At 39.7% G+C, this 27922-nt stretch overlaps 1 protein-coding gene across 10 annotated transcripts in view; it reads right to left on the bottom strand.

Moving 5' to 3' along the window:
* LOC110535264 (receptor-type tyrosine-protein phosphatase mu) overlaps positions 1-27922 on the bottom strand; it is a 319507-nt gene that overhangs the window by 172621 nt on the left and 118964 nt on the right. For all 10 annotated transcript variants that reach the window (XM_036934852.1, XM_036934853.1, XM_036934855.1 and 7 more), the window contains exons 6-7: positions 26985-27159; positions 15411-15704 (exon numbers count right to left, since the gene is read on the bottom strand). In XM_036934852.1, the coding sequence (XP_036790747.1) occupies positions 15411-15704; positions 26985-27159 (469 nt within the window). The remainder of the gene's footprint in view (positions 1-15410; positions 15705-26984; positions 27160-27922) is intronic.

Raw genomic sequence — 27922 nt, 5'->3', positions numbered from 1 at the left:
TCTAACGTCTACTATCTAACGTCTACTATCTAACGTCTAATATCTAATGTCTACTATCAAACTATCTAATGGCTACTATCTAACGTCTACTATCTAATGTCTACTATCTAACTATCTAACGTCTAATATCTAACGTCTACTATCTAACTATCTAATGGCTACTATCTAACGTCTACTATCTAACGTCTAATATCTAACGTCTACTATCTAACTATCTAATGTCTACTATCTAACGTCTACTATCTAACGTCTACTATCTAATGTCTACTATCAAACTATCTAATGGCTACTATCTAACAGCTATTATCTAACGTCTACTATCTAACTATCTAATGTCTACTATCTAACGTCTACTATCTAACTATCTAATGGCTACTATCTAACGTCTACTATCTAACTATCTAACTATCTAACGTCTACTATCTAACGTCTACTATCTAACGTCTAATATCTAACGTCTAATATCTAATGTCTACTATCAAACTATCTAACGGCTACTATCTAACGTCTACTATCTAACGTCTACTATCTAACGTCTACTATCTAACGTCTACTATCTAACGTCTACTATCAAACTATCTAATGGCTACTATCTAACGTCTACTATCTAACGTCTAATATCTAATGTCTACTATCAAACTATCTAATGGCTACTATCTAACAGCTATTATCTAACGTCTACTATCTAACTATCTAATGTCTACTATCTAACTATCTAACGTCTACTATCTAACGTCTAATATCTAACGTCTAATATCTAACTATCTAATGGCTACTATCTAACGTCTACTATCTAATGGCAACTATCTAACGTCTACTATCTAATGGCAACTATCTAACGTCTACTATCTAACGTCTACTATCTAACGTCTACTATCTAACGTCTACTATCTAATGGCTACTATCTAACGTCTACTTCTAACGTCTAATATCTAACGTCTACTATCTAACTATCTAATGGCTACTATCTAACGTCTACTATCTAACGTCTAATATCTAATGTCTACTATCTAACGTCTACTATCTAACGTCTACTATCTAACGTCTAATATCTAACGGCTACTATCTAACGTCTACTATCTAACGTCTAATATCTAACGTCTACTATCTAACTATCTAATGTCTACTATCTAACTATCTAACGTCTACTATCTAACGTCTAATATCTAACTATCTAATGGCTACTATCTAACGTCTACTATCTAACGTCTAATATCTAACTATCTAATGGCTACTATCTAACGTCTACTATCTAATGTCTACTATCTAACAGCTATTATCTAACGGTTACTATCAAACTATCTAATGGCTACTATCTAACGGCTATTATCTAACTATCTAATGGCTATTATCTAACGTCTAATATCTAACGTCTACTATCTAACTATCTAATGTCTACTATCTAACGTCTACTATCTAACGTCTACTATCTAATGTCTACTATCAAACTATCTAATGGCTACTATCTAACAGCTATTATCTAACGTCTACTATCTAACTATCTAATGTCTACTATCTAACGTCTACTATCTAACTATCTAATGGCTACTATCTAACGTCTACTATCTAACTATCTAACTATCTAACGTCTACTATCTAACGTCTACTATCTAACGTCTAATATCTAACGTCTAATATCTAACGTCTAATATCTAATGTCTACTATCAAACTATCTAACGGCTACTATCTAACGTCTACTATCTAACGTCTACTATCTAACGTCTACTATCTAACGTCTACTATCTAACGTCTACTATCAAACTATCTAATGGCTACTATCTAACGTCTACTATCTAACGTCTAATATCTAATGTCTACTATCAAACTATCTAATGGCTACTATCTAACAGCTATTATCTAACGTCTACTATCTAACTATCTAATGTCTACTATCTAACTATCTAACGTCTACTATCTAACGTCTAATATCTAACGTCTAATATCTAACTATCTAATGGCTACTATCTAACGTCTACTATCTAATGGCAACTATCTAACGTCTACTATCTAATGGCAACTATCTAACGTCTACTATCTAACGTCTACTATCTAACGTCTACTATCTAACGTCTACTATCTAATGGCTACTATCTAACGTCTACTTCTAACGTCTAATATCTAACGTCTACTATCTAACTATCTAATGGCTACTATCTAACGTCTACTATCTAACGTCTAATATCTAATGTCTACTATCTAACGTCTACTATCTAACGTCTACTATCTAACGTCTAATATCTAACGGCTACTATCTAACGTCTACTATCTAACGTCTAATATCTAACGTCTACTATCTAACTATCTAATGTCTACTATCTAACTATCTAACGTCTACTATCTAACGTCTAATATCTAACTATCTAATGTCTACTATCTAACTATCTAACGTCTACTATCTAACGTCTAATATCTAACTATCTAATGGCTACTATCTAACGTCTACTATCTAACGTCTAATATCTAACGTCTAATATCTAACGTCTACTATCTAACTATCTAATGTCTACTATCTAACTATCTAACGTCTACTATCTAACGTCTAATATCTAACTATCTAATGGCTACTATCTAACGTCTACTATCTAACGTCTAATATCTAACTATCTAATGGCTACTATCTAACGTCTACTATCTAATGTCTACTATCTAACAGCTATTATCTAACGGTTACTATCAAACTATCTAATGGCTACTATCTAACGGCTATTATCTAACTATCTAATGGCTATTATCTAACGGTTACTATCTAACTATCTAACGGCTACTATCTAACTATCTAACGGCTATTATCTAACTATCTAATGGCTATTATCTAACGGTTACTATCTAACTATCTAACGGCTATTATCTAACGGTTACTATCAAACTATCTAACGGCTACTATCTAACGGCTATTATCTAACTATCTAACAGCTATTATCTAACGGCTACTATCTAACGGCTATTATCTAACTATCTAATGGCTACTATCTAACGGCTACTATCTAATGTCTACTATCAAACTATCTAATGGCTACTATCTAACGTCTACTATCTAATGTCTACTATCAAACTATCTAATGGCTACTATCTAACGTCTACTATCTAACTATCTAACGTCTACTATCTAACGTCTACTATCTAACGTCTACTATCTAACGTCTACTATCTAACGTCTACTATCTAACGTCTAATATCTAATGTCTACTATCAAACTATCTAATGGCTACTATCTAACGTCTACTATCTAATGTCTACTATCTAACTATCTAACGTCTAATATCTAACGTCTACTATCTAACTATCTAATGGCTACTATCTAACGTCTACTATCTAACGTCTAATATCTAACGTCTACTATCTAACTATCTAATGTCTACTATCTAACGTCTACTATCTAACGTCTACTATCTAATGTCTACTATCAAACTATCTAATGGCTACTATCTAACAGCTATTATCTAACGTCTACTATCTAACTATCTAATGTCTACTATCTAACGTCTACTATCTAACTATCTAATGGCTACTATCTAACGTCTACTATCTAACTATCTAACTATCTAACGTCTACTATCTAACGTCTACTATCTAACGTCTAATATCTAACGTCTAATATCTAACGTCTAATATCTAATGTCTACTATCAAACTATCTAACGGCTACTATCTAACGTCTACTATCTAACGTCTACTATCTAACGTCTACTATCTAACGTCTACTATCAAACTATCTAATGGCTACTATCTAACGTCTACTATCTAACGTCTAATATCTAATGTCTACTATCAAACTATCTAATGGCTACTATCTAACAGCTATTATCTAACGTCTACTATCTAACTATCTAATGTCTACTATCTAACTATCTAACGTCTACTATCTAACGTCTAATATCTAACGTCTAATATCTAACTATCTAATGGCTACTATCTAACGTCTACTATCTAATGGCAACTATCTAACGTCTACTATCTAATGGCAACTATCTAACGTCTACTATCTAACGTCTACTATCTAACGTCTACTATCTAATGGCTACTATCTAACGTCTACTTCTAACGTCTAATATCTAACGTCTACTATCTAACTATCTAATGGCTACTATCTAACGTCTACTATCTAACGTCTAATATCTAATGTCTACTATCTAACGTCTACTATCTAACGTCTACTATCTAACGTCTAATATCTAACGGCTACTATCTAACGTCTACTATCTAACGTCTAATATCTAACGTCTACTATCTAACTATCTAATGTCTACTATCTAACTATCTAACGTCTACTATCTAACGTCTAATATCTAACTATCTAATGTCTACTATCTAACTATCTAACGTCTACTATCTAACGTCTAATATCTAACTATCTAATGGCTACTATCTAACGTCTACTATCTAACGTCTACTATCTAACGTCTAATATCTAACGTCTACTATCTAACTATCTAATGTCTACTATCTAACTATCTAACGTCTACTATCTAACGTCTAATATCTAACTATCTAATGGCTACTATCTAACGTCTACTATCTAACGTCTAATATCTAACTATCTAATGGCTACTATCTAACGTCTACTATCTAATGTCTACTATCTAACAGCTATTATCTAACGGTTACTATCAAACTATCTAATGGCTACTATCTAACGGCTATTATCTAACTATCTAATGGCTATTATCTAACGGTTACTATCTAACTATCTAACGGCTACTATCTAACTATCTAACGGCTATTATCTAACTATCTAATGGCTATTATCTAACGGTTACTATCTAACTATCTAACGGCTATTATCTAACGGTTACTATCAAACTATCTAACGGCTACTATCTAACGGCTATTATCTAACTATCTAACAGCTATTATCTAACGGCTACTATCTAACGGCTATTATCTAACTATCTAATGGCTACTATCTAACGGCTACTATCTAATGTCTACTATCAAACTATCTAATGGCTACTATCTAACGTCTACTATCTAATGTCTACTATCAAACTATCTAATGGCTACTATCTAACGTCTACTATCTAACTATCTAACGTCTACTATCTAACGTCTACTATCTAACGTCTACTATCTAACGTCTACTATCTAACGTCTACTATCTAACGTCTAATATCTAATGTCTACTATCAAACTATCTAATGGCTACTATCTAACGTCTACTATCTAATGTCTACTATCTAACTATCTAACGTCTAATATCTAACGTCTACTATCTAACTATCTAATGGCTACTATCTAACGTCTACTATCTAACGTCTAATATCTAACGTCTACTATCTAACTATCTAATGTCTACTATCTAACGTCTACTATCTAACGTCTACTATCTAATGTCTACTATCAAACTATCTAATGGCTACTATCTAACAGCTATTATCTAACGTCTACTATCTAACTATCTAATGTCTACTATCTAACGTCTACTATCTAACTATCTAATGGCTACTATCTAACGTCTACTATCTAACTATCTAACTATCTAACGTCTACTATCTAACGTCTACTATCTAACGTCTAATATCTAACGTCTAATATCTAACGTCTAATATCTAATGTCTACTATCAAACTATCTAACGGCTACTATCTAACGTCTACTATCTAACGTCTACTATCTAACGTCTACTATCTAACGTCTACTATCTAACGTCTACTATCAAACTATCTAATGGCTACTATCTAACGTCTACTATCTAACGTCTAATATCTAATGTCTACTATCAAACTATCTAATGGCTACTATCTAACAGCTATTATCTAACGTCTACTATCTAACTATCTAATGTCTACTATCTAACTATCTAACGTCTACTATCTAACGTCTAATATCTAACGTCTAATATCTAACTATCTAATGGCTACTATCTAACGTCTACTATCTAATGGCAACTATCTAACGTCTACTATCTAATGGCAACTATCTAACGTCTACTATCTAACGTCTACTATCTAACGTCTACTATCTAACGTCTACTATCTAATGGCTACTATCTAACGTCTACTTCTAACGTCTAATATCTAACGTCTACTATCTAACTATCTAATGGCTACTATCTAACGTCTACTATCTAACGTCTAATATCTAATGTCTACTATCTAACGTCTACTATCTAACGTCTACTATCTAACGTCTAATATCTAACGGCTACTATCTAACGTCTACTATCTAACGTCTAATATCTAACGTCTACTATCTAACTATCTAATGTCTACTATCTAACTATCTAACGTCTACTATCTAACGTCTAATATCTAACTATCTAATGGCTACTATCTAACGTCTACTATCTAACGTCTAATATCTAACTATCTAATGGCTACTATCTAACGTCTACTATCTAATGTCTACTATCTAACAGCTATTATCTAACGGTTACTATCAAACTATCTAATGGCTACTATCTAACGGCTATTATCTAACTATCTAATGGCTATTATCTAACGGTTACTATCTAACTATCTAACGGCTACTATCTAACTATCTAACGGCTATTATCTAACTATCTAATGGCTATTATCTAACGGTTACTATCTAACTATCTAACGGCTATTATCTAACGGTTACTATCAAACTATCTAACGGCTACTATCTAACGGCTATTATCTAACTATCTAACAGCTATTATCTAACGGCTACTATCTAACGGCTATTATCTAACTATCTAATGGCTACTATCTAACGGCTACTATCTAATGTCTACTATCAAACTATCTAATGGCTACTATCTAACGTCTACTATCTAATGTCTACTATCAAACTATCTAATGGCTACTATCTAACGTCTACTATCTAACTATCTAACGTCTACTATCTAACTATCTAATGGCTACTATCTAACGTCTACTATCTAATGGCTACTATCTAATGTCTACTATCTAACAGCTATTATCTAACGGTTACTATCAAACTATCTAATGGCTACTATCTAACGGCTATTATCTAACTATCTAATGGCTATTATCTAACGGTTACTATCTAACTATCTAACGGCCATTATCTAACTATCTAATGGCTATTATCTAACGGCTACCATCTAACTATCTAATGGCTATTATCTAACGGTTACTATCTAACTATCTAACGGCTACTATCTAACTATCACTCTCTAACGGCTACTAAGTATCTAACAGCTACTATCTAACTATCTAATGGCTATTATCTAACGATTACTATCTATCTATCTAACGGCTACTAACTATCACTATCTAACGGCTACTATCTAACTATCTAACGTCTGCTATCTAAATGCTACTACCTAACATCTAACGGCTATTACCTAACTATCTAACGCCAACTAACTAACTATCTAACGTCTACTACCTAAAGGCCTAAACCTACACCTACCTAAACCTAACTATCTAACGGCTACTATCTAAAGGCCTAAACCTACACCTACCTAAACCTAACTATCTAACGGCTACTACCTGACTATCTAACATCTACTACCTATCTAACTATGTAATGGCTACTATCTAACGTCTACTATCTAACTATCTAATGTCTACTATCTAACGTCTACTATCTAACTATCTAATGGCTACTATCTAACGTCTACTATCTAACTATCTAACTATCTAACGTCTACTATCTAACGTCTACTATCTAACGTCTAATATCTAACGTCTAATATCTAACGTCTAATATCTAATGTCTACTATCAAACTATCTAACGGCTACTATCTAACGTCTACTATCTAACGTCTACTATCTAACGTCTACTATCTAACGTCTACTATCTAACGTCTACTATCAAACTATCTAATGGCTACTATCTAACGTCTACTATCTAACGTCTAATATCTAATGTCTACTATCAAACTATCTAATGGCTACTATCTAACAGCTATTATCTAACGTCTACTATCTAACTATCTAATGTCTACTATCTAACTATCTAACGTCTACTATCTAACGTCTAATATCTAACGTCTAATATCTAACTATCTAATGGCTACTATCTAACGTCTACTATCTAATGGCAACTATCTAACGTCTACTATCTAATGGCAACTATCTAACGTCTACTATCTAACGTCTACTATCTAACGTCTACTATCTAATGGCTACTATCTAACGTCTACTTCTAACGTCTAATATCTAACGTCTACTATCTAACTATCTAATGGCTACTATCTAACGTCTACTATCTAACGTCTAATATCTAATGTCTACTATCTAACGTCTACTATCTAACGTCTACTATCTAACGTCTAATATCTAACGGCTACTATCTAACGTCTACTATCTAACGTCTAATATCTAACGTCTACTATCTAACTATCTAATGTCTACTATCTAACTATCTAACGTCTACTATCTAACGTCTAATATCTAACTATCTAATGTCTACTATCTAACTATCTAACGTCTACTATCTAACGTCTAATATCTAACTATCTAATGGCTACTATCTAACGTCTACTATCTAACGTCTACTATCTAACGTCTAATATCTAACGTCTACTATCTAACTATCTAATGTCTACTATCTAACTATCTAACGTCTACTATCTAACGTCTAATATCTAACTATCTAATGGCTACTATCTAACGTCTACTATCTAACGTCTAATATCTAACTATCTAATGGCTACTATCTAACGTCTACTATCTAATGTCTACTATCTAACAGCTATTATCTAACGGTTACTATCAAACTATCTAATGGCTACTATCTAACGGCTATTATCTAACTATCTAATGGCTATTATCTAACGGTTACTATCTAACTATCTAACGGCTACTATCTAACTATCTAACGGCTATTATCTAACTATCTAATGGCTATTATCTAACGGTTACTATCTAACTATCTAACGGCTATTATCTAACGGTTACTATCAAACTATCTAACGGCTACTATCTAACGGCTATTATCTAACTATCTAACAGCTATTATCTAACGGCTACTATCTAACGGCTATTATCTAACTATCTAATGGCTACTATCTAACGGCTACTATCTAATGTCTACTATCAAACTATCTAATGGCTACTATCTAACGTCTACTATCTAATGTCTACTATCAAACTATCTAATGGCTACTATCTAACGTCTACTATCTAACTATCTAACGTCTACTATCTAACGTCTACTATCTAACGTCTACTATCTAACGTCTACTATCTAACGTCTACTATCTAACGTCTAATATCTAATGTCTACTATCAAACTATCTAATGGCTACTATCTAACGTCTACTATCTAATGTCTACTATCTAACTATCTAACGTCTAATATCTAACGTCTACTATCTAACTATCTAATGGCTACTATCTAACGTCTACTATCTAACGTCTAATATCTAACGTCTACTATCTAACTATCTAATGTCTACTATCTAACGTCTACTATCTAACGTCTACTATCTAATGTCTACTATCAAACTATCTAATGGCTACTATCTAACAGCTATTATCTAACGTCTACTATCTAACTATCTAATGTCTACTATCTAACGTCTACTATCTAACTATCTAATGGCTACTATCTAACGTCTACTATCTAACTATCTAACTATCTAACGTCTACTATCTAACGTCTACTATCTAACGTCTAATATCTAACGTCTAATATCTAACGTCTAATATCTAACGTCTAATATCTAATGTCTACTATCAAACTATCTAACGGCTACTATCTAACGTCTACTATCTAACGTCTACTATCTAACGTCTACTATCTAACGTCTACTATCTAACGTCTACTATCAAACTATCTAATGGCTACTATCTAACGTCTACTATCTAACGTCTAATATCTAATGTCTACTATCAAACTATCTAATGGCTACTATCTAACAGCTATTATCTAACGTCTACTATCTAACTATCTAATGTCTACTATCTAACTATCTAACGTCTACTATCTAACGTCTAATATCTAACGTCTAATATCTAACTATCTAATGGCTACTATCTAACGTCTACTATCTAATGGCAACTATCTAACGTCTACTATCTAATGGCAACTATCTAACGTCTACTATCTAACGTCTACTATCTAACGTCTACTATCTAACGTCTACTATCTAATGGCTACTATCTAACGTCTACTTCTAACGTCTAATATCTAACGTCTACTATCTAACTATCTAATGGCTACTATCTAACGTCTACTATCTAACGTCTAATATCTAATGTCTACTATCTAACGTCTACTATCTAACGTCTACTATCTAACGTCTAATATCTAACGGCTACTATCTAACGTCTACTATCTAACGTCTAATATCTAACGTCTACTATCTAACTATCTAATGTCTACTATCTAACTATCTAACGTCTACTATCTAACGTCTAATATCTAACTATCTAATGGCTACTATCTAACGTCTACTATCTAACGTCTAATATCTAACTATCTAATGGCTACTATCTAACGTCTACTATCTAATGTCTACTATCTAACAGCTATTATCTAACGGTTACTATCAAACTATCTAATGGCTACTATCTAACGGCTATTATCTAACTATCTAATGGCTATTATCTAACGGTTACTATCTAACTATCTAACGGCTACTATCTAACTATCTAACGGCTATTATCTAACTATCTAATGGCTATTATCTAACGGTTACTATCTAACTATCTAACGGCTATTATCTAACGGTTACTATCAAACTATCTAACGGCTACTATCTAACGGCTATTATCTAACTATCTAACAGCTATTATCTAACGGCTACTATCTAACGGCTATTATCTAACTATCTAATGGCTACTATCTAACGGCTACTATCTAATGTCTACTATCAAACTATCTAATGGCTACTATCTAACGTCTACTATCTAATGTCTACTATCAAACTATCTAATGGCTACTATCTAACGTCTACTATCTAACTATCTAACGTCTACTATCTAACTATCTAATGGCTACTATCTAACGTCTACTATCTAATGGCTACTATCTAATGTCTACTATCTAACAGCTATTATCTAACGGTTACTATCAAACTATCTAATGGCTACTATCTAACGGCTATTATCTAACTATCTAATGGCTATTATCTAACGGTTACTATCTAACTATCTAACGGCCATTATCTAACTATCTAATGGCTATTATCTAACGGCTACCATCTAACTATCTAATGGCTATTATCTAACGGTTACTATCTAACTATCTAACGGCTACTATCTAACTATCACTCTCTAACGGCTACTAAGTATCTAACAGCTACTATCTAACTATCTAATGGCTATTATCTAACGATTACTATCTATCTATCTAACGGCTACTAACTATCACTATCTAACGGCTACTATCTAACTATCTAACGTCTGCTATCTAAATGCTACTACCTAACATCTAACGGCTATTACCTAACTATCTAACGCCAACTAACTAACTATCTAACGTCTACTACCTAAAGGCCTAAACCTACACCTACCTAAACCTAACTATCTAACGGCTACTATCTAAAGGCCTAAACCTACACCTACCTAAACCTAACTATCTAACGGCTACTACCTGACTATCTAACATCTACTACCTATCTAACTATGTAATGGCTACTATCTAACGTCTACTATCTAACGGCTACTACCTATCTAACATCTACTATCTAACGGCTACTATGCCAATGTTTATTTAGTTATGGATAAATTACTATTACATAACTAATTACTATGGGAATAAATATCACTGAATTACAGAAATAATGGAACAAAGTTGTTTAATGAAGGTAAACACATTTTTGCCTACTGGAAAATAGTCTTTCAACCATTCGGTCAGGTTGTACAGCACCAATATTGCTATTAGCAGGGCTATATTTTGGCCCATATGGGCAGTGCACAATTGGCCAAGCATTTATCTCCCTCTAAAAACAGAAATACATTTTTTGTCCTTTTCAGATTACAATCGCTCACTTTAGTTTTTTGAAAACTAAATAACCTAAAATATAGTATATATTATCAAGTTGATGGCACAGTCGTATAGCCGGCAACTACATAAATCTGAGTGACTCACTCATTCATGGTTTTGGATCTAAATAAATAAGTACCAACATTCGTTCGGATAGTCTTTAACTTCTTCGATATAGGGGGCGCTCTTTTAATTTTTGGATAAAAAAACATTCCCGTTTTAAAACAAGATATTTTGTCACGAAAAGATGCTGGACTATGAATATAATTGACAGCTTTGGAAAGAAGACACTGACGTTTCCAAATCTGCAAAGATATTATCTGTGAGTGCCACAGAACTGATGCTACAGGCGAAACCAAGATGAAATTTCAAACAGGAAATACCCCAGATTTTGAAGGCGCTGTGTTCCAATGTCTCCTTATATGGCTGTGAATGCGCAAGGAATGAGCTTACACTTTCTGTCGTTTCCCCAAGGTGTCTGCAGCATTGTGACGTATTTGTAGGCATATCATTGGAAGATTGACCATAAGAGACTACATTTACCAGGTGCTCGCTTGGTGTCCTCTGTTGCAATTATTGCATAATCTCCACCTGCGTGTATTTTTCCATTTGCTTCAGAGGAGAAACCCAACTGCCACGAATGACTTATCATCGAATAGATATGTGAAAAACACCTTGAGGATTGATTCTAAACAACGTTTGCCATGTTTCTGTCGATATTATGGAGTTAATTTGGAAAAAAGTTTGGCGTTGTAATGACTGAATTTTCGTTTTTTTTTCTTAGCCACACAACGGAACAAAACGGAGCGATTTCTCCTACACAAATAATATTTTTGGAAAAACGGAACATTTGCTATCTAACAGAGTCTCCTCATTGAAAACATCCGAAGTTCTTCAAAGGTAAATTATTTTATTTGAATGCTTTTCTTGTTTTTGTGAAAATGTTGCCTGCTGAATGCTAGGCTTAATGCTATGCTAGCTATCAATACTCTTACACAAATGCTTGTGTAGCTATGGTTGTAAAGCATATTTTGAAAATCTGAGATGACAGTGTTGTTAACAAAAGGCTAAGCTTGTGAGCCAATATATTTATTTCATTTCATTTGCGATTTTCATGAATAGTTAACGTTGCGTTATGGTAATGAGCTTGAGGCTATGATTACGTTCCCGGATACGGGATTGCTCGTCGCTAGAGGTTAATAAAGAAATGTTTTCGTTATCCTGACCTGGACACCATGTACAGTATTATAATAGACCATTATGGGCTATTAGCAGGACAATATACCTTGACCAACACCTCTCTGTATTTTGATACTTTGTGGATGGGGACTTCCGCAGTGCAAAATATGTTGCTGCAAATGCAGGTTTGATACCCGTGCCGACCGCCACCGGGAGAACCATGAGGTGGCTTTTGGTTTTAATTTAGAATCCTCTATATGTAATTATTGGCGGAAAGTCACGTCATATTTTTCGATATACTGTAGTTCTAACGTAGGCGACATGAGCCTCACTAGTGTTGAGTAATGTCCTGTTAAAAGTGGCGTAGGTCTTATTTATTTAAAGAGCATATTGAAGTTAGAAGCAATAGGATTTGAAGCAAAAGCCTACAACTATTTTAGCACTGTTTCACTCTGCACTGAGACAAGCATGGGGACTTTTTTTTCCTTGTCCCGCGGCATCTTGATAAATCAATGAGATTTTTATTTAATTTCATCTCCGTTTGGTTATTGGTTAGCCTAGAATTAGAAAATGAGGGTGCAGAAATGTTATGCTCTTAGTGTAAGCTTTATTTAACTAGGCAAATTCTTATCTACGAGGACAGCCTACTCCTTCCTCCCCATTGGGGAATTGAACCCCAGTCCCCCGCGTGCCCCGCCCGCATGACACAGGGATTCTTTAGCTAAATAGCCCAGCACTGTACTGCCGACTGTACTGGATTATATCTTAAAAATGCTTTATTATCTAAATATAAAAGCATATACTGTTCAGCACTGTATTTCTTCATCAGCATATTTTTGCTTCCGTTAATAAAATGATAAAAATACTCTCAAAATGCAGATTTAGTTATGGATCCATAACGAATTACTATGGGAATAATTATCACTGAATTACAGAAATATTGGAACACTTTTTAACCTTTTGCGTGTAGGGGGCAGTATTTTCGTTTTTGGCAAAAAAAACGTACCCATTTGAAAACTATTTCTCAGCCCCAGAAACTAGAATATGCATATAAGTGTCTGATTAGGATAGAAAACACTCTAAAGTTTCCACAACTGTCAAAATATAGTCTGTGAGTATAACAGAACTGATGTTGCAGGCGAAAACCTGAGGAAAATATAAACAGGAAGTGCCTCTTATTTTGAAACCTCTCTGTTCCTATGCATGCCTATCCTACATTTAAAGGGATATCAACCAGATTCCTTTTTCTATGGCTTCCCAAAGGTGTCAACAGTCTTTAGACATAGTTTCAGGCTTTTATTTTGAAAAGTGAGCGAGAAAGATCACATTGCGTAAGTGGATAGGTGGGGGCTCTCAGAGTGAGTTTTGTGCAACAGAGTAAAGCGGCCATTGTTTCTCCCTGTCCTATTGAAAAACCTACACTCCCGGTTGATATATTATCGAATATATATTTTAAAAACAACCTGAGGATTGATTATAAAAAACGTTTGACATGTTTCTGTGGACATTATGGATATTTCTTGGAATTTTTGTCTGCGTTGTTGTGACCGCTCTTTCCTGTGGATTTCTGAACATAAGGCATCCTCCTCCCTCATGTGGTACATTTCCTACAGGCTCATCCTGACATGACCCTCCAGCATGACAATGCCATCAGCCATACTGCTCGTTCTGTGCGTGATTTTCTGCAGGACAGGAATGTCAGTGTTCTGCCATGGCCAGCGAAGAGCCCAGATCTCAATTCCATTGAGCACGTCTGGGGCCTGTTGGATCGGAAGGTGAGGGCTGGGCCCATTCCCCACAGAAATGTCCGGGAACTTACAGGTGCCTTGGTGGAAGGGTGGGGTAACATCTCACAGCAAGAACTGGCAAATCTGGTATAGTCCATGAGGAGGAGATGCAGTACAGTACTTAATGCAGCTGGTGGCAACACCAGATACTGACTGTTATTTTTCATTTTGACCCCCCCATTTGTTCAGGGACACATTATTCAATTTCTGTTAGTCACATGTCTGTGGAACTTGTTCAGTTTATGTCTCAGTTGCTGAATCTTGTTATGTTCATACAAATATTTACACATATTAAGTTTGCTGAAAATAAACGCAGTTGACAGTCAGAGGACGTTTATCTAACCGCTGGTATGCGACGGCTGGTATGCGACGGCTGGTATGCGACGGCTGGTATGCGACGGCTGGTATGCAACCGCTGGTATGCGACGGCTGGTATGTAACCGCTGGTATGTAACCGCTAGTATGTAACCATACAACATCATACTGTATACATGGAAAAAGGGCCTTCTGCCACCCCCATGGTGTGTGTGTGTGTGTGTGTGCCGCGTCTGCATCCCTGCACGTCTTGGTACTCACCGGCACACTTGGTCTTGGCCCTCAGGGGAGGTCCAGGGGCCCCCGTTCCTCCGTCCAGGGGGCGGGTGAGCAGAACGCTGATCTCGTACTCCGTGTCAGGGTCCAGGTGGCCGATCTTGTGCGTGGTCTTGTCCACAGGCTGGTTGTCAATGAGGCTGCCCGCCACTGTGCGGTACTCTACCTCCCGCTCCACGATGGGCCCATCGCCGTTGATGGAGTTGGCGTTGAGCTGGATCCACAGGTAGGTGGCACCCACAGCGGTAAGCTGGGGCGGAGCGATGGGCACCGGGGGTTCTGGGGGACAAGAGGAAGAGATGAGAATTAGATAAGAAGTCTTAAATAGTCATTTCAATTGGTGGACAAATACTGTGAGATTACCTACCAAATGTTAATTATTTATAATATAATTATTATTTTACCCCCAGAGACACTTTACAGTGCCTTGCGAAAGTATTCGGCCCCCTTGAACTTTGCGACCTTTTGCCACATTTCAGGCTTCAAACATAAAGATATAAAACTGTATTTTTTTGTGAAGAATCAACAACAAGTGGGACACAATCATGAAGTGGAACGACATTTATTGGATATTTCAAACTTTTTTAACAAATCAAAAACTGAAAAATTGGGTGTGCAAAATGATTCAGCCCCCTTAAGTTAATACTTTGTAGCGCCACCTTTTGCTGCGATTACAGCTGTAAGTCGCTTGGGGTATGTCTCTATCAGTTTTGCACATCGAGAGACTGACATTTTTTCCCATTCCTCCTTGCAAAACAGCTCGAGCTCAGTGAGGTTGGATGGAGAGCATTTGTGAACAGCAGTTTTCAGTTCTTTCCATAGATTCTCGATTGGATTCAGGTCTGGACTTTGACTTGGCCATTCTAACACCTGGATATGTTTATTTTTGAACCATTCCATTGTAGATTTTGCTTTATGTTTTGGATCATTGTCTTGTTGGAAGACAAATCTCCATCCCAGTCTCAGGTCTTTTGCAGACTCCATCAGGTTTTCTTCCAGAATGGTCTTGTATTTGGCTCCATCCATCTTCCCATCAGTTTTAACCATCTTCCCTGTCCCTGCTGAAGAAAGGCAGGCCCAAACCATGATGCTGCCACCACCATGTTTGACAGTGGGGATGGTGTGTTCAGCTGTGTTGCTTTTACACCAAACATAACGTTTTGCATTGTTGCCAAAAAGTTCAATTTTGGTTTCATCTGACCAGAGCACCTTCTTCCACATGTTTGGTGTGTCTCCCAGGTGGCTTGTGGCAAACTTTAAACGACACTTTTTATGGATATCTTTAAGAAATTGCTTTCTTCTTGCCACTCTTCCATAAAGGCCAGATTTGTGCAATATACTTGTTTGTTTGATTGTTGTCCCATGGACAGAGTCTCCCACCTCAGCTGTAGATCTCTGCAGTTCATCCAGAGTGATCATGGGCCCCTTGGCTGCATCTCTGATCAGTCTTCTTGTATGAGCTGAAAGTTTAGAGGGACGGCCAGGTCTTGGTTGATTTGCAGTGGTCTGATACTCCTTCCATTTCAATATTATCGCTTGCACAGTGCTCCTTGGGATGTTTAAAGCTTGGGAAATCTTTTTGTATCCAAATCCGGCTTTAAACTTCTTCACAACAGTATCTCGGACCTGCCTGGTGTGTTCCTTGTTCTTCATGATGCTCTCTGCGCTTTTAACGGACCTCTGAGACTATCACAGTGCAGGTGCATTTATACGGAGACTTGATTACACACAGGTGGATTGTATTTATCATCATTAGTCATTTAGGTCAACATTGGATCATTCGGAGATCCTCACTGAACTTCTGGAGAGAGTTTGCTGCACTGAAAGTAAAGGGGCTGAATAATTTTGCACACCCAATTTTTCAGTTTTTGATTTGTTAGAAAAGTTTGAAATATCCAATAAATGTCGTTCCACTTCATGATTGTGTCCCACTTGTTGTTGATTCTTCACAAAAAAATACAGTTTTATATCTTTATGTTTGAAGCCTGAAATGTGGCAAAAGGTCGCAAAGTTCAAGGGGGCCGAATACTTTCGCAAGGCACTGTATATAGCATCTTCCGCAAGTCATACTAAACAGGGGCGTGGTTAGAGAGTTGGGCAAGTAACTGAAAGGTTGCTGGATCGAATCCCCAAGCTTACAAGATAGAAATCTGTCATTCTGCCCCTGAGCAAGGCAGTTAACCACGGGTGACGAAAACGTGGATCTCGATTATGGTAGCCCCCCGCACCTCTCTGATTCAGAGGGGTTGGGTTAAATGCGGAAGACACATTTCAGTTGAATGCATTAAGTGTTACAACTGACTAGTATCCCCCTTTCAACTAAACAGCCTATTATCCTTTAATCCCACAAAAAAAACAAATCACATTCTTCTCTGTTGGCCTAACCTTGGTCTGATCGCTTGAGCCACGTGGGCTGAAATCTGACGAGATTCAATCACAAACATTTTTTTACCTTCTTCCCAGGAGTCTCTGGGACAGCATTTTCAATCAGGATATTACAGTGGCAATTTTTCAATTTTTGATTTGTTAAAAAAGTTTGAAATATCCAATAAATGTTGTTCTACTTCATGATTGTGTCCCACTTGTTGTTGATACTTCACAAAAAAATACAGTTTTATATCTTTATGTTTGAAGCCTGAAATGTGGCAAAAGGTCGCAAAGTTCAAGAGGGCCGAATACTTTCGCAAGGCACTGTATATTCATTCCCTAGGGGTTTTTATTCATACGGTCCAGGAACTGATATAACGTCAATATTATATTGCAAAATATCTGTTCTGTTTCTTGATGATTCATTCGGACTCATTTTGAATACAAGAGAGATGGCAAAAAGCTCTCCACTTATTTATTTTGTCCTAAACTATAACACAAGAGCTGTAATGTTTTGTACATTTTGACATTCGAGGACCAAAACATCTTACCTTCAGAAGAGTATATATAAACCTGCAGTCAACATAGAGAAACACTAAAACTATGCAAATACTACAGGTTCACTCTGCAAACAGAGCAGAACAGAAAGAATTCTCAATTACACCCAACGTGAATCTGCAGAGAAATAGAATGCGTGTTCGCATGATATCGGCGGCTTAAATCTTAAGTAGGAGCAATTAAGTGATTGTGGTGGCGGTGCCTCACACAAAGCCGTGAGTTCCGGGCTGAGGTGGAGAGCACGGTGAAAAAAGGGGAGATCCGAACCGAGGTAATGAGTTAAACCAATTAATTTCCTGACCTTCGCCGGTAGAACAGCCAACCTGAATCCATTACTCATCACTCCCACTGGTCCTGCTCTCTTTCTCCCGGTGACCCATTTCAACAATCTCCCTCTCCTCTACCCAGCGCTCTCTGTCGTCCTGAAGAGACCTCTGAGGAGGATCCATTGTACCAAAGTCAGTCTATCGTGTTCAATCACCAACAATAAGACAATGAGCCAATTCCTGTCCATTGTGAGGGTGAATGTTTTTGCTCTATCGGGGTGTTTTCAGTGCCGGGTCTAGGGAGTGACTGACTCAACTTCCATGGACGTTGAGTCAACTCCCCCCCCCCCCCCCCCCCACCCCACCCCCCCACACACACAAACCCCCCCCCACACACAAACCCTCCCCCCCACACACACAAACCCTCCCCCCCACACACACACAACCCCCCCCCACACACACACACGAACCCCCCCCACACACACACGAACCCCCCACACACACGAACCCCCCACACACACACACGAACCCCCCACACACACGAACCCCCCACACACACGAACCCCCCACACACACACACAACCCCCCCCCCCCCCCCCCCCCCCCCCCCACACACACACACACGGTGTGTGTGACTTAGCCTATAGTTAGTACTTACCCTGATGATAGCTTGTCCGACAGGCCAGTCAGGTGTCATGGTGAGACCAAGTATTTTTTATTTGACCTTTATTAAACTAGGCAGTTAAGTCTGGCTACTCAGATGCATTTACTACCTGACTAGATAAGACTTGGATATCAGTGACTAATGTGAAGATTTGATCTCAGAGAGACTGAACAGTTTAGTTATCCAGATTTCCTTGCCTATAACACTGTTCTTTATACAAGAAGTGCATATGAGGAGTGAGGACATACACCTTTAGTTTACTGAATATACAGTATATTAGGCTGTTGCTTTCATACAATACATCACGATTTACAGGAGTTCTCCGGTGGGAAGAAAAACAAGACCTCGGAGCTCTTTGTCGCCCCTCGGAGGTCTGTGTACTTCACACACACACACACCATGGCCTCTGATATCGATTGGAACCAGTGAGAACACCAATTACTGGTTAAGTAATGGCTCATCTGTCTTCCTGTCAGCCTGGCCTCATAACGTGTGACTTTTCCGTGAGATGGAAAAGACAGAATGTCTTCCCAGGGGCTGTATGTATCAAGCATCTCACAATACTAGTGCTGATCTAGGACCATCTGTAACTTTTAGATTGAAATGACAAGGGGACCTGATCCTAGATCTTCAGTGCTACTATGAGACGCTGTGTGAAATACGGCCCTAGATCTCTGTCTGTAATGTGCCCACTGGGGTTGACGTCTGACTCTGGACTGTGTTTTATAGACTTCAGATATATTATACACACTGGAGTCAATGGAAGTGTCATTATTGGAAACCCTCCAAGTAAACTAGGTAACAATATGGAGCTACTGAAAATAGTTGTGGGTCGTGTGGTGGCATCGGTCAAGCTAAATTCTCTCTCGCTCTCCCTCTTGATACCCTCCCCCCTCTCTCCCATTCTCTTCCCTCTCACTAGATGCTGTCTGCTCCGTGGCCCCAGGAGTTACCCAGTATTCTCAGGGCCGCTCTCACAGCATGTGCCAGACCGGACAGACGTCATGGCCGCCCACTTGTTGACCCTCCCTGCATCTCATACCCCTTCCTCTTCCCTTTTCCCTGTTTACACCACTCTATACGTTTCATACCTGCGTTTGCATAGAGTTTCTTTCCTTTCATTGAGCCTGCCTGGAATGCCAGCGGGGTTTGCACTTTAGGTACTATTGTGTTGGTCCCATTGCGGCAGTCACCAGACAAGCGCAGGTATTTTTACAAAGACATTTGAATACAGGTCTGTTACATTTAGACCAAGGGTAGCTAGGCAACTAGATTCAGCAGCGGGCCGTTTTTTGTCGGAGCGAGTGGTCGGGGGCCAGAAAATTATTATAATCATTTCTACACTTCAAATTGTTCACAACTAAGACCAGAAAGAGATTGTATTTTAAAATAAAAATGATTTCATACCTTGATTACGCTTTTATTTTTGGGAATACTTAACAGATTTAGAAAATGTCCAAAAATTGCTGAATTCCTGGTGATTTTATAATTTTTTCCACAACCATCAATTTAAAAAATAATTTCAACCCCTGATAGAGTATAGATGTACAATTAATTATATTTTGATGATAGAGACCAACCACTCAGACAAAGGTTGTCTAGATGATTTAACCGTCTTTCTTTAGCAGTCAAGACAGCTGTCCTGATCCCTGGGGTACTGACTGATTTAACTGTTATCAGACGGCAAACAGGTGGAGACTCACATGCCAAATGAAAACCTCTTACTGTCTCTAGAAGCAGCGAGAGAGAACAGACAGAGAGAGAGAACAGAGAGAGAGAACACAGAGAGAGAACACAGAGAGAGAGCGAACACACACAGAGAGAGAGCGAGAGAGAGAGCGAGAGAACAGAGAGAGAGAGAACAGAGGGAGAGAGAGAACACAGAGTGAGAGAACACAGAGAGAGAGAGAGAGAGAGAGAGAGAGAGAGCAAACACACAGAGAGAGAGCGAACACACAGAGAGAGCGAACACACAGAGAGAGCGAACACACAGAGAGAGCGAACACACAGAGAGAGCGAACACACAGAGAGAGCGAACACACAGAGAGAGCGAACACACAGAGAGAGCGAACACACAGAGAGAGCGAACACACAGAGAGAGCGAACACACAGAGAGAGCGAACACACAGCGAGAGAACAGAGCGAGAACACAACGAGAGAACACAGCGAGAGAACACAGCGAGAGAACACCGCGAGAGAACACAGCGAGAGAACAGAGAGAGAGAACAGAGTGAGAGAACAGAGCGAGAGAACAGAGAGAGAGAACAGAGAGAGAGAGCGTGATGCCACCTCATCGTCAGCTCAGATTAACTTTGAGATGAAGTGACAGTTCAATCTGGCTGTGCGGTGGAGTTAGACGGCGGGGCTTGTAAGGTGTTCTAGCAGTCTCCATTTCCTCTAAGCCGATACCACATCATCTCTGACATTTTGTTTGGGTTGGGGGAAGACAGAAAGAGATAAATAAGATATCAGGTCCTTCAACAGCTTCGGGAGGGCCAGGCAATCGATCCTTCGATGCCACTGACGCGTAGCAGAATGGGAAAACAAAAGGTTGGAGCCACATCGTACTGACGGGTGCCGTGTGATGTGTCAGGCCTCACTCCCTTTCACCTCCACGTGGGTATCGACCATCAGTAATGACTAAACAGCATAATGCGCTGGGGCTGACATTACAGACAACACCAATCTGTGTGGTGAGAGGATTTGTTTTCTTTCAAACACTGAGCATTTGACTGAGTCTGCCTAGAGTTACAGAGGGGTGTAGTTTGCACTTTTGGGACTATCCTACTGGCTCCATTGGGCCAGGTAAGCGTAATCAATTGCAGCTGAAGTATAAACAAAACAAATAGTATTTAAGTCGAAGTCTGGAGGAGTGATATCCCCATTATTACCACGTTGCCCAACAAATAAAAGGGACTTCATCCATAATTACAGTTGAACTACAAGTCCCACTTTACAGTTGAACTACAAGTCCCACTTTACAGTTGAACTACAAGTCCCACTTGCTCAACAACCTAGAGGTCATAAAAGAGTGCCCCTTATTCAAAGAGCCTGCTCGCGGCAGCAAGCAAGTCTACGTGTGGTCGCCATGTGGTTGGTGGTGGCGCTCAGCTGTCGCCGTGGCGCTGGATGGCTGCATGTAGCCATAACTGCTGAGTCAGCAAGCAGCGAGCCGTGTGGACTGGAGAGGCACTATGAAACTAAAAGCAGCTGTGACTTTCTATAGCACCTGCTGCTAGCCACACCCTCCCAGTGGTCACAGGGCCCTACCCTAAACAGGCTATATATGAAGTGGTATTGGCTGGTCGGCTCCCATACAACCCAACCTCTAAGCCCGCACAGTTCCCCATATGACTGGTCCCTGTCCCATGGGCTGTGGAAGCTTATGTAAACTCCCCTTCTGGGTACCATTAGGATTGTGCTGAAATGATTAGGGTTCAATATTTAGAAAGGAGTTTGAAAACAGGGTCAGAGAGATGTTGGATGTTCTGTGAGCACGCTGTGGCAGTGCTAGCCATGTGTAACTGATGTGAATTGGCTAGCTAGTTAGCAGGGTGCGCGCTAACAGCGTTTCAAATCGGTGATGTCACTCGCTCTGAGACCTTGAAGTAGTTGTTCCCCCTGCTCTACAAGGGCTGTGGCTTTTGTGGAGCGATGGGTAATGATGCTTCGTGGGAGGCAGTTTTTTTATTTTAATTTTATTATTTTATTTTATTATTTGTGGTATCCAATTGGTAAATCTTGTCTCATCGCTGTACGGGAGGTACGGACTCGGGAGAGGCGAAGGTCAAGAACCCAACCAACCCGCACTGCTTCTTGACACAATGCACATCCAACCCGGACTCCAGCCGCACCAATGTGTTGGAGGAAACACCGTACACCTGGCGACCTGGTCAGCGTGCACTGCGCCCGGCCCTCGACAGGAGTCGCTAATGCGCGATGAGACAAGGACATCCCTGCCGACCAAACCCTCCCTAACCCAGACGACGCTGGGCCAATTGAGCACCGCCACATGGAGCCTGGGCTCGAACCCAGAATCTCTGGGGGCACAGCTAGCACTGTGATGCAGTGCCTTAGACCACTGCACCACCTGGGAGGTAGCTGTTGATGTGTGCAGAGAGTCCCTGGTTCGCGCCCAGGTCGGGGCGAGGAGAGGGACGGAAGCTATACTGTTGCATTGATGCTGTTGACCCGGATCACTGGTTGCTGCGGAAAAGGAGGAGGTCAAAAGGGGGGTGAGTGTAACCGATGTGACATGGCTAGTTAGTTAGCGGGGTGTGCGCTAACAGCGTTTCAATCGGTGACGTCACTGGCTCTGAGACCTTGAAGTAGTTGTTCCCCCTGCTCTACAAGGGCCGCGGCTTTTGTGGAGCAATGCGTAATGATGGTTCGAGGGTGGCTGTTGTCGATGTGTGCAGAGGGTCCCTGGTTCGAGCCCAGGTAGGGGCGAGGAGAGGGATGGAAGCTATACTGTTAAACATGGTACGCTAATAAGCCTGTGAGATTCACAAACAGTAGTTCTAACTCCAGGCAATGATAGTGCTTCTAAATGGTGCAATATGGAGGTCAGGTCTGTTCAGAAAGGGAGCTTTTGTTCATTCTAGGGGTGCAGTGTATGCCTAAGCTACTGATACAGGCACATTAGGTATGGCTAAGGCACAGTGTTCTGATATGGATGCCAAGCCCTCCCTTGTGACCTAGCTGGCCAAGCTCTGACAAAGAGGTCATCTAAAGAGATTCAATACCTTGAACTACATCCAAAGTCAGAGCAAAAAGTGACATTCACTGCAAACAAAAAGTAAAAGGATCAATGTCCAAAACTGAAAGTGCAAATCTAAACCATTCTCTAAAGGGTTAACATACACCTGTGCAGTAGGTAGCGTTCCAGGTGAATAATATATCCTCTAACTGGCAGTAGTGGTATAGTAATGTCCCTCTCTGGGACCTGTTGGGCCATGTGGGGGTTAAACAGTACAACGTGAATAATTTATAACCCCAGCCATTCTTCTACATGCCTCAGGTCAGCCTATATGACCACCGCAGGGGGGGTTAGGCCCAGTGCAGTCAACATTCAGTTTTCCCTGTGTTTAAATTCATATTACACAACAGCTGATGAAACCAACACTGTAAAAGTGTGAAAACATTTCATCAGTGTTGTTTCCTGATAGTTACTGGTTGAAAATGCAATCTACACAGGACCTTCTAATCAGCAGGTTTGCATAGGCAGGAGTGTCGGCTTTCCATGGTGACATCACAATGCGGTAAATTGGTTAATAGACCAACGGCAAAGAGAGTTAAACCTCTCTGCCAATAACAGCTCGTTTTCAGTTTCCCTTCCTACTCAAACCACTCCCAGACAGTCCTAGCTAAATTATTGCTTGGGAAATGGTGCTTTGGTAAAAAGCTATTTTTGCCCATTTTAATGAAAATCTATTATAGTAAGGTACTTAATTGTTGCCCAAAAACAATTAGAGATCGATTTAAAAACGGCTGCATTGGGACTTTAAAGACCGTTCTTGGGTCAGTATCCCTGGTACTCGGTGTCCTTGGCTAGATCTGGGATCAGCCCCCGTCCCTGTCCCCATCCATAGATCTGGGATCAGCCCCCCCCCCCCCCTGTGGATCTGGGATCAGCCCCCCCCCCCCCCCCCCTGTAGATCTGGGATCACCCCCCTGTAGATCTGGGATCAGCCCCCACCCCCTGTAGATCTGGGATCAGCCTCCACCCCCTGTAGATCTGGGATCAGCCCCCCCCCCATATAATCCTCTTCATTATGATCTAAAAGTCTAAACTGATCCTATATCAGCACTCCTTCTCTGACTGTGTGAAAACAGGACCAGTAGGGTCACCAACTCAGAGAAGAGCTGTGCACTCTGCTGACAAAGCCACCACACGTCTTCACTAGACGAAACACTGCCTCTTAAATTGGATGGAATAAAACAAGTGGTAAAAACGAGCCGTAGCCGAGTCGGTGTTGGAAAAATGATGTGAATATGAAAAGTTTCCTAAATATAATATTAGATCAGTGAGAGGGGGACAAACGGCCGGGATGAAAAAATGTAGACAACTCAATTGAAAAGGGAACTGGTTGTTGCTGTTATAATAAAGAACGGGAGTCTTTGGTAACGGCGTTTAAAATGATGAAGCATAATTTGACATGGTAAAGGAGGCAGCCGTTGTACATCGTTCCTCTACACAACCAAGTGGAAGGGGATTTACTATGGCAACCAACATGCCAGGGATCATTTGCATCGACATGTCAGACAAACTCAGAGGCCAGTTTATTAGGTACACCCATCTAGTACCGGGTCGGACCTCCCCTTTGCCTCCAGAATAGCCTGAATTCTTCGGGGCATGGAAACGTTGCTCAATTGTTATCAAGGGAATAATCAAGGGAGCTAACGTGTGCCAGGAAAACATTCCCCACACCATTACACCACAGCCACCAACTGTACCTTTGACACCAGGCAGGATGGGTCTATAGACTCATGCTGCTCACGCCAAATGTCTGTGCCATCAGCATGACGCAACAGAAACCGGGATTTGCCGGACCAGGCAATGGTTTTCCAATCCTCAATTCTCCAGTGTTGGTGATAGTGTACCCACTGGAGCAACGTCTTGTTTTTAGCTGATACGAGTGGAACCTAGTGTGGTTGTTTGCTGCAATAGCCCATTTGTGGAAAGGACTGACAAGTTGTGTGTTCCGAGAAGCCGTTCTCCACACCACTGTTGTACTGCACCATTATTTCACTGTTTGTGGCCTGCCTGCTAGCTTGCACGATTCTTGCCCTTGTCCTTCGACCTTTCGTCAACAAGGTGTTTTTCCCCCTTCAGGACTGCCGCTGACTGGATGTTTTCTGTTTGTCGCGTCATTCTAGGTATACCCTACACGTCGTGCGAGAGGCACTGGCTAGCCGTTTCTGAGATACTGGAAACGAAGCACCTGGCATGGATGATCACACCATGCTCAAAGTTGCTTAGGTCACTTGTTTTGCCCATTCTAACGTTCAATCGAACAGTAACTCAATGCCTCAATGCCTGTCTGTTTTATATAGTCTATAGGAGCGAACCATTTTCATGAACGGGGTGGTGTACCTAATAAACAGTACAACATGCACACACACACACACACACCTCCTCCTCCTCCTCCTCCTCCTCCTCCTCCGACACATTGTCAGTGAAGCTGCTGCTGGCGCCTGCTGCACACAGAGACAGAGTGTGATGGTGGAAACGCGCAGGGCTATTTGAGAGTGATTGACAGGTCTCTATCTGGCATGCCAGGATTACAGCTATCCCTCACTACTGAACTTCCTAAGAGAGACATTTAGAGTACAATAGAGGCCAATCACTAAGGCTGAACCTGAGCTATGGAGATTGGAGAGAGAGAGAGGCCCACTCTTGGCCTTGACATTGGAAACTATACAATAAAATGACAGACTGGTTTGTGACTGAGAGCATGGTTAATTTTGGACTGGTTGAAGAAATTAACTAAATTAAATATCTATTATAGTTGATTAAAAGTCAAAGTGAAATGTTATTTCATAACTCTTTCGCTCTTAAATAGAGATACTGTATGCATAGGGATAACACTAACATGGACAATATACTGTACAGTAGTCCCTGACGTAGCACCTATTTGTGAGGAAACTTTACCGGCCTTTTTGGCAAGTCATTATAGGAGGCACAAGCAGAATGTGACTTACGTTTGACGGTCAGGTCGGCATAACTGGACACGCCCACGCCCTTGTCTGAGTGGACGATGCAGCGGAATCGTCCAGAGTCTCCCTTAGTGGTGTTCTCCACGTCAAACGTGGCGGTGTAGCGGCGGGAGTTCACCGGCTTGGTCTCTCTCATCGGGGCCCGTCTCCCTCCGATACCCTGGTAGGAAAATACACAGCAACACACGATCATGTAAATGTACAGTTGAAGTCGGGAGTTTACATACACCTTAGCCAAATACATTTAAACTCAGTTTTTCACAATTCCTGACATTTAATCATAGTAAAAATTCCCTGTCTTAGGTCAGTTAGGATCACCACTTTATTTTAAGAATGTGAAATGTCAGAATAATAGTAGAGAGAATTATTTATTTCAGCTTTTATTTATTTCATCACATTCCCAGTGGGTCAGAAGTTTACATACACTCAATTAGTATTTGGTAGCATTGCCTTTACATTGTTTAACTTGGGTCAAAGGTCTCAGGTAGCCTTCCACAAGCTTCTCACAATACCTTGGGTGAATTTTGGCCCATTCCTCCTGACAGAGCTGGTGTAACTGAGTCAGGTGTGCAGGCCTCCTTGCTTGCACATGCTTTTTCAGTTCTGCAAAGCACCCCCACAAAATGATGCTGCCACCCCCATGCTTCATGGTTGGGATGGTGTTCTTCGGCTTGCAAGCCTCCCCATTTTTCCTCCAAACATAACGATGGTCATTATGGCCAAACAGTTCTATTTTTGTTTCATCAGACCAGAGGACATTTCTCCAAAAAGTATGATCTTTGTCCCCATGTGCAGTTGCAAACCGTAGTCTGTCTATTTTTATGGAAGTTTGGAGGATTGGCTTCTTCCTTGCTGAGCGGCCTTTCAGGTTATGTCGATATAGGACTCGTTTTACTGTGGATATATATACTTTTGTACCTGTT

The sequence above is a fragment of the Oncorhynchus mykiss genome, chromosome 11 (genome assembly GCF_013265735.2).
Source record: "Oncorhynchus mykiss isolate Arlee chromosome 11, USDA_OmykA_1.1, whole genome shotgun sequence".
In the NCBI taxonomy this organism is placed as follows: Eukaryota; Metazoa; Chordata; class Actinopteri; order Salmoniformes; family Salmonidae; genus Oncorhynchus; species Oncorhynchus mykiss.
Note: the sequence above shows the minus strand (reverse complement) of the source record. Positions and strands in the feature narration are given on the sequence as shown.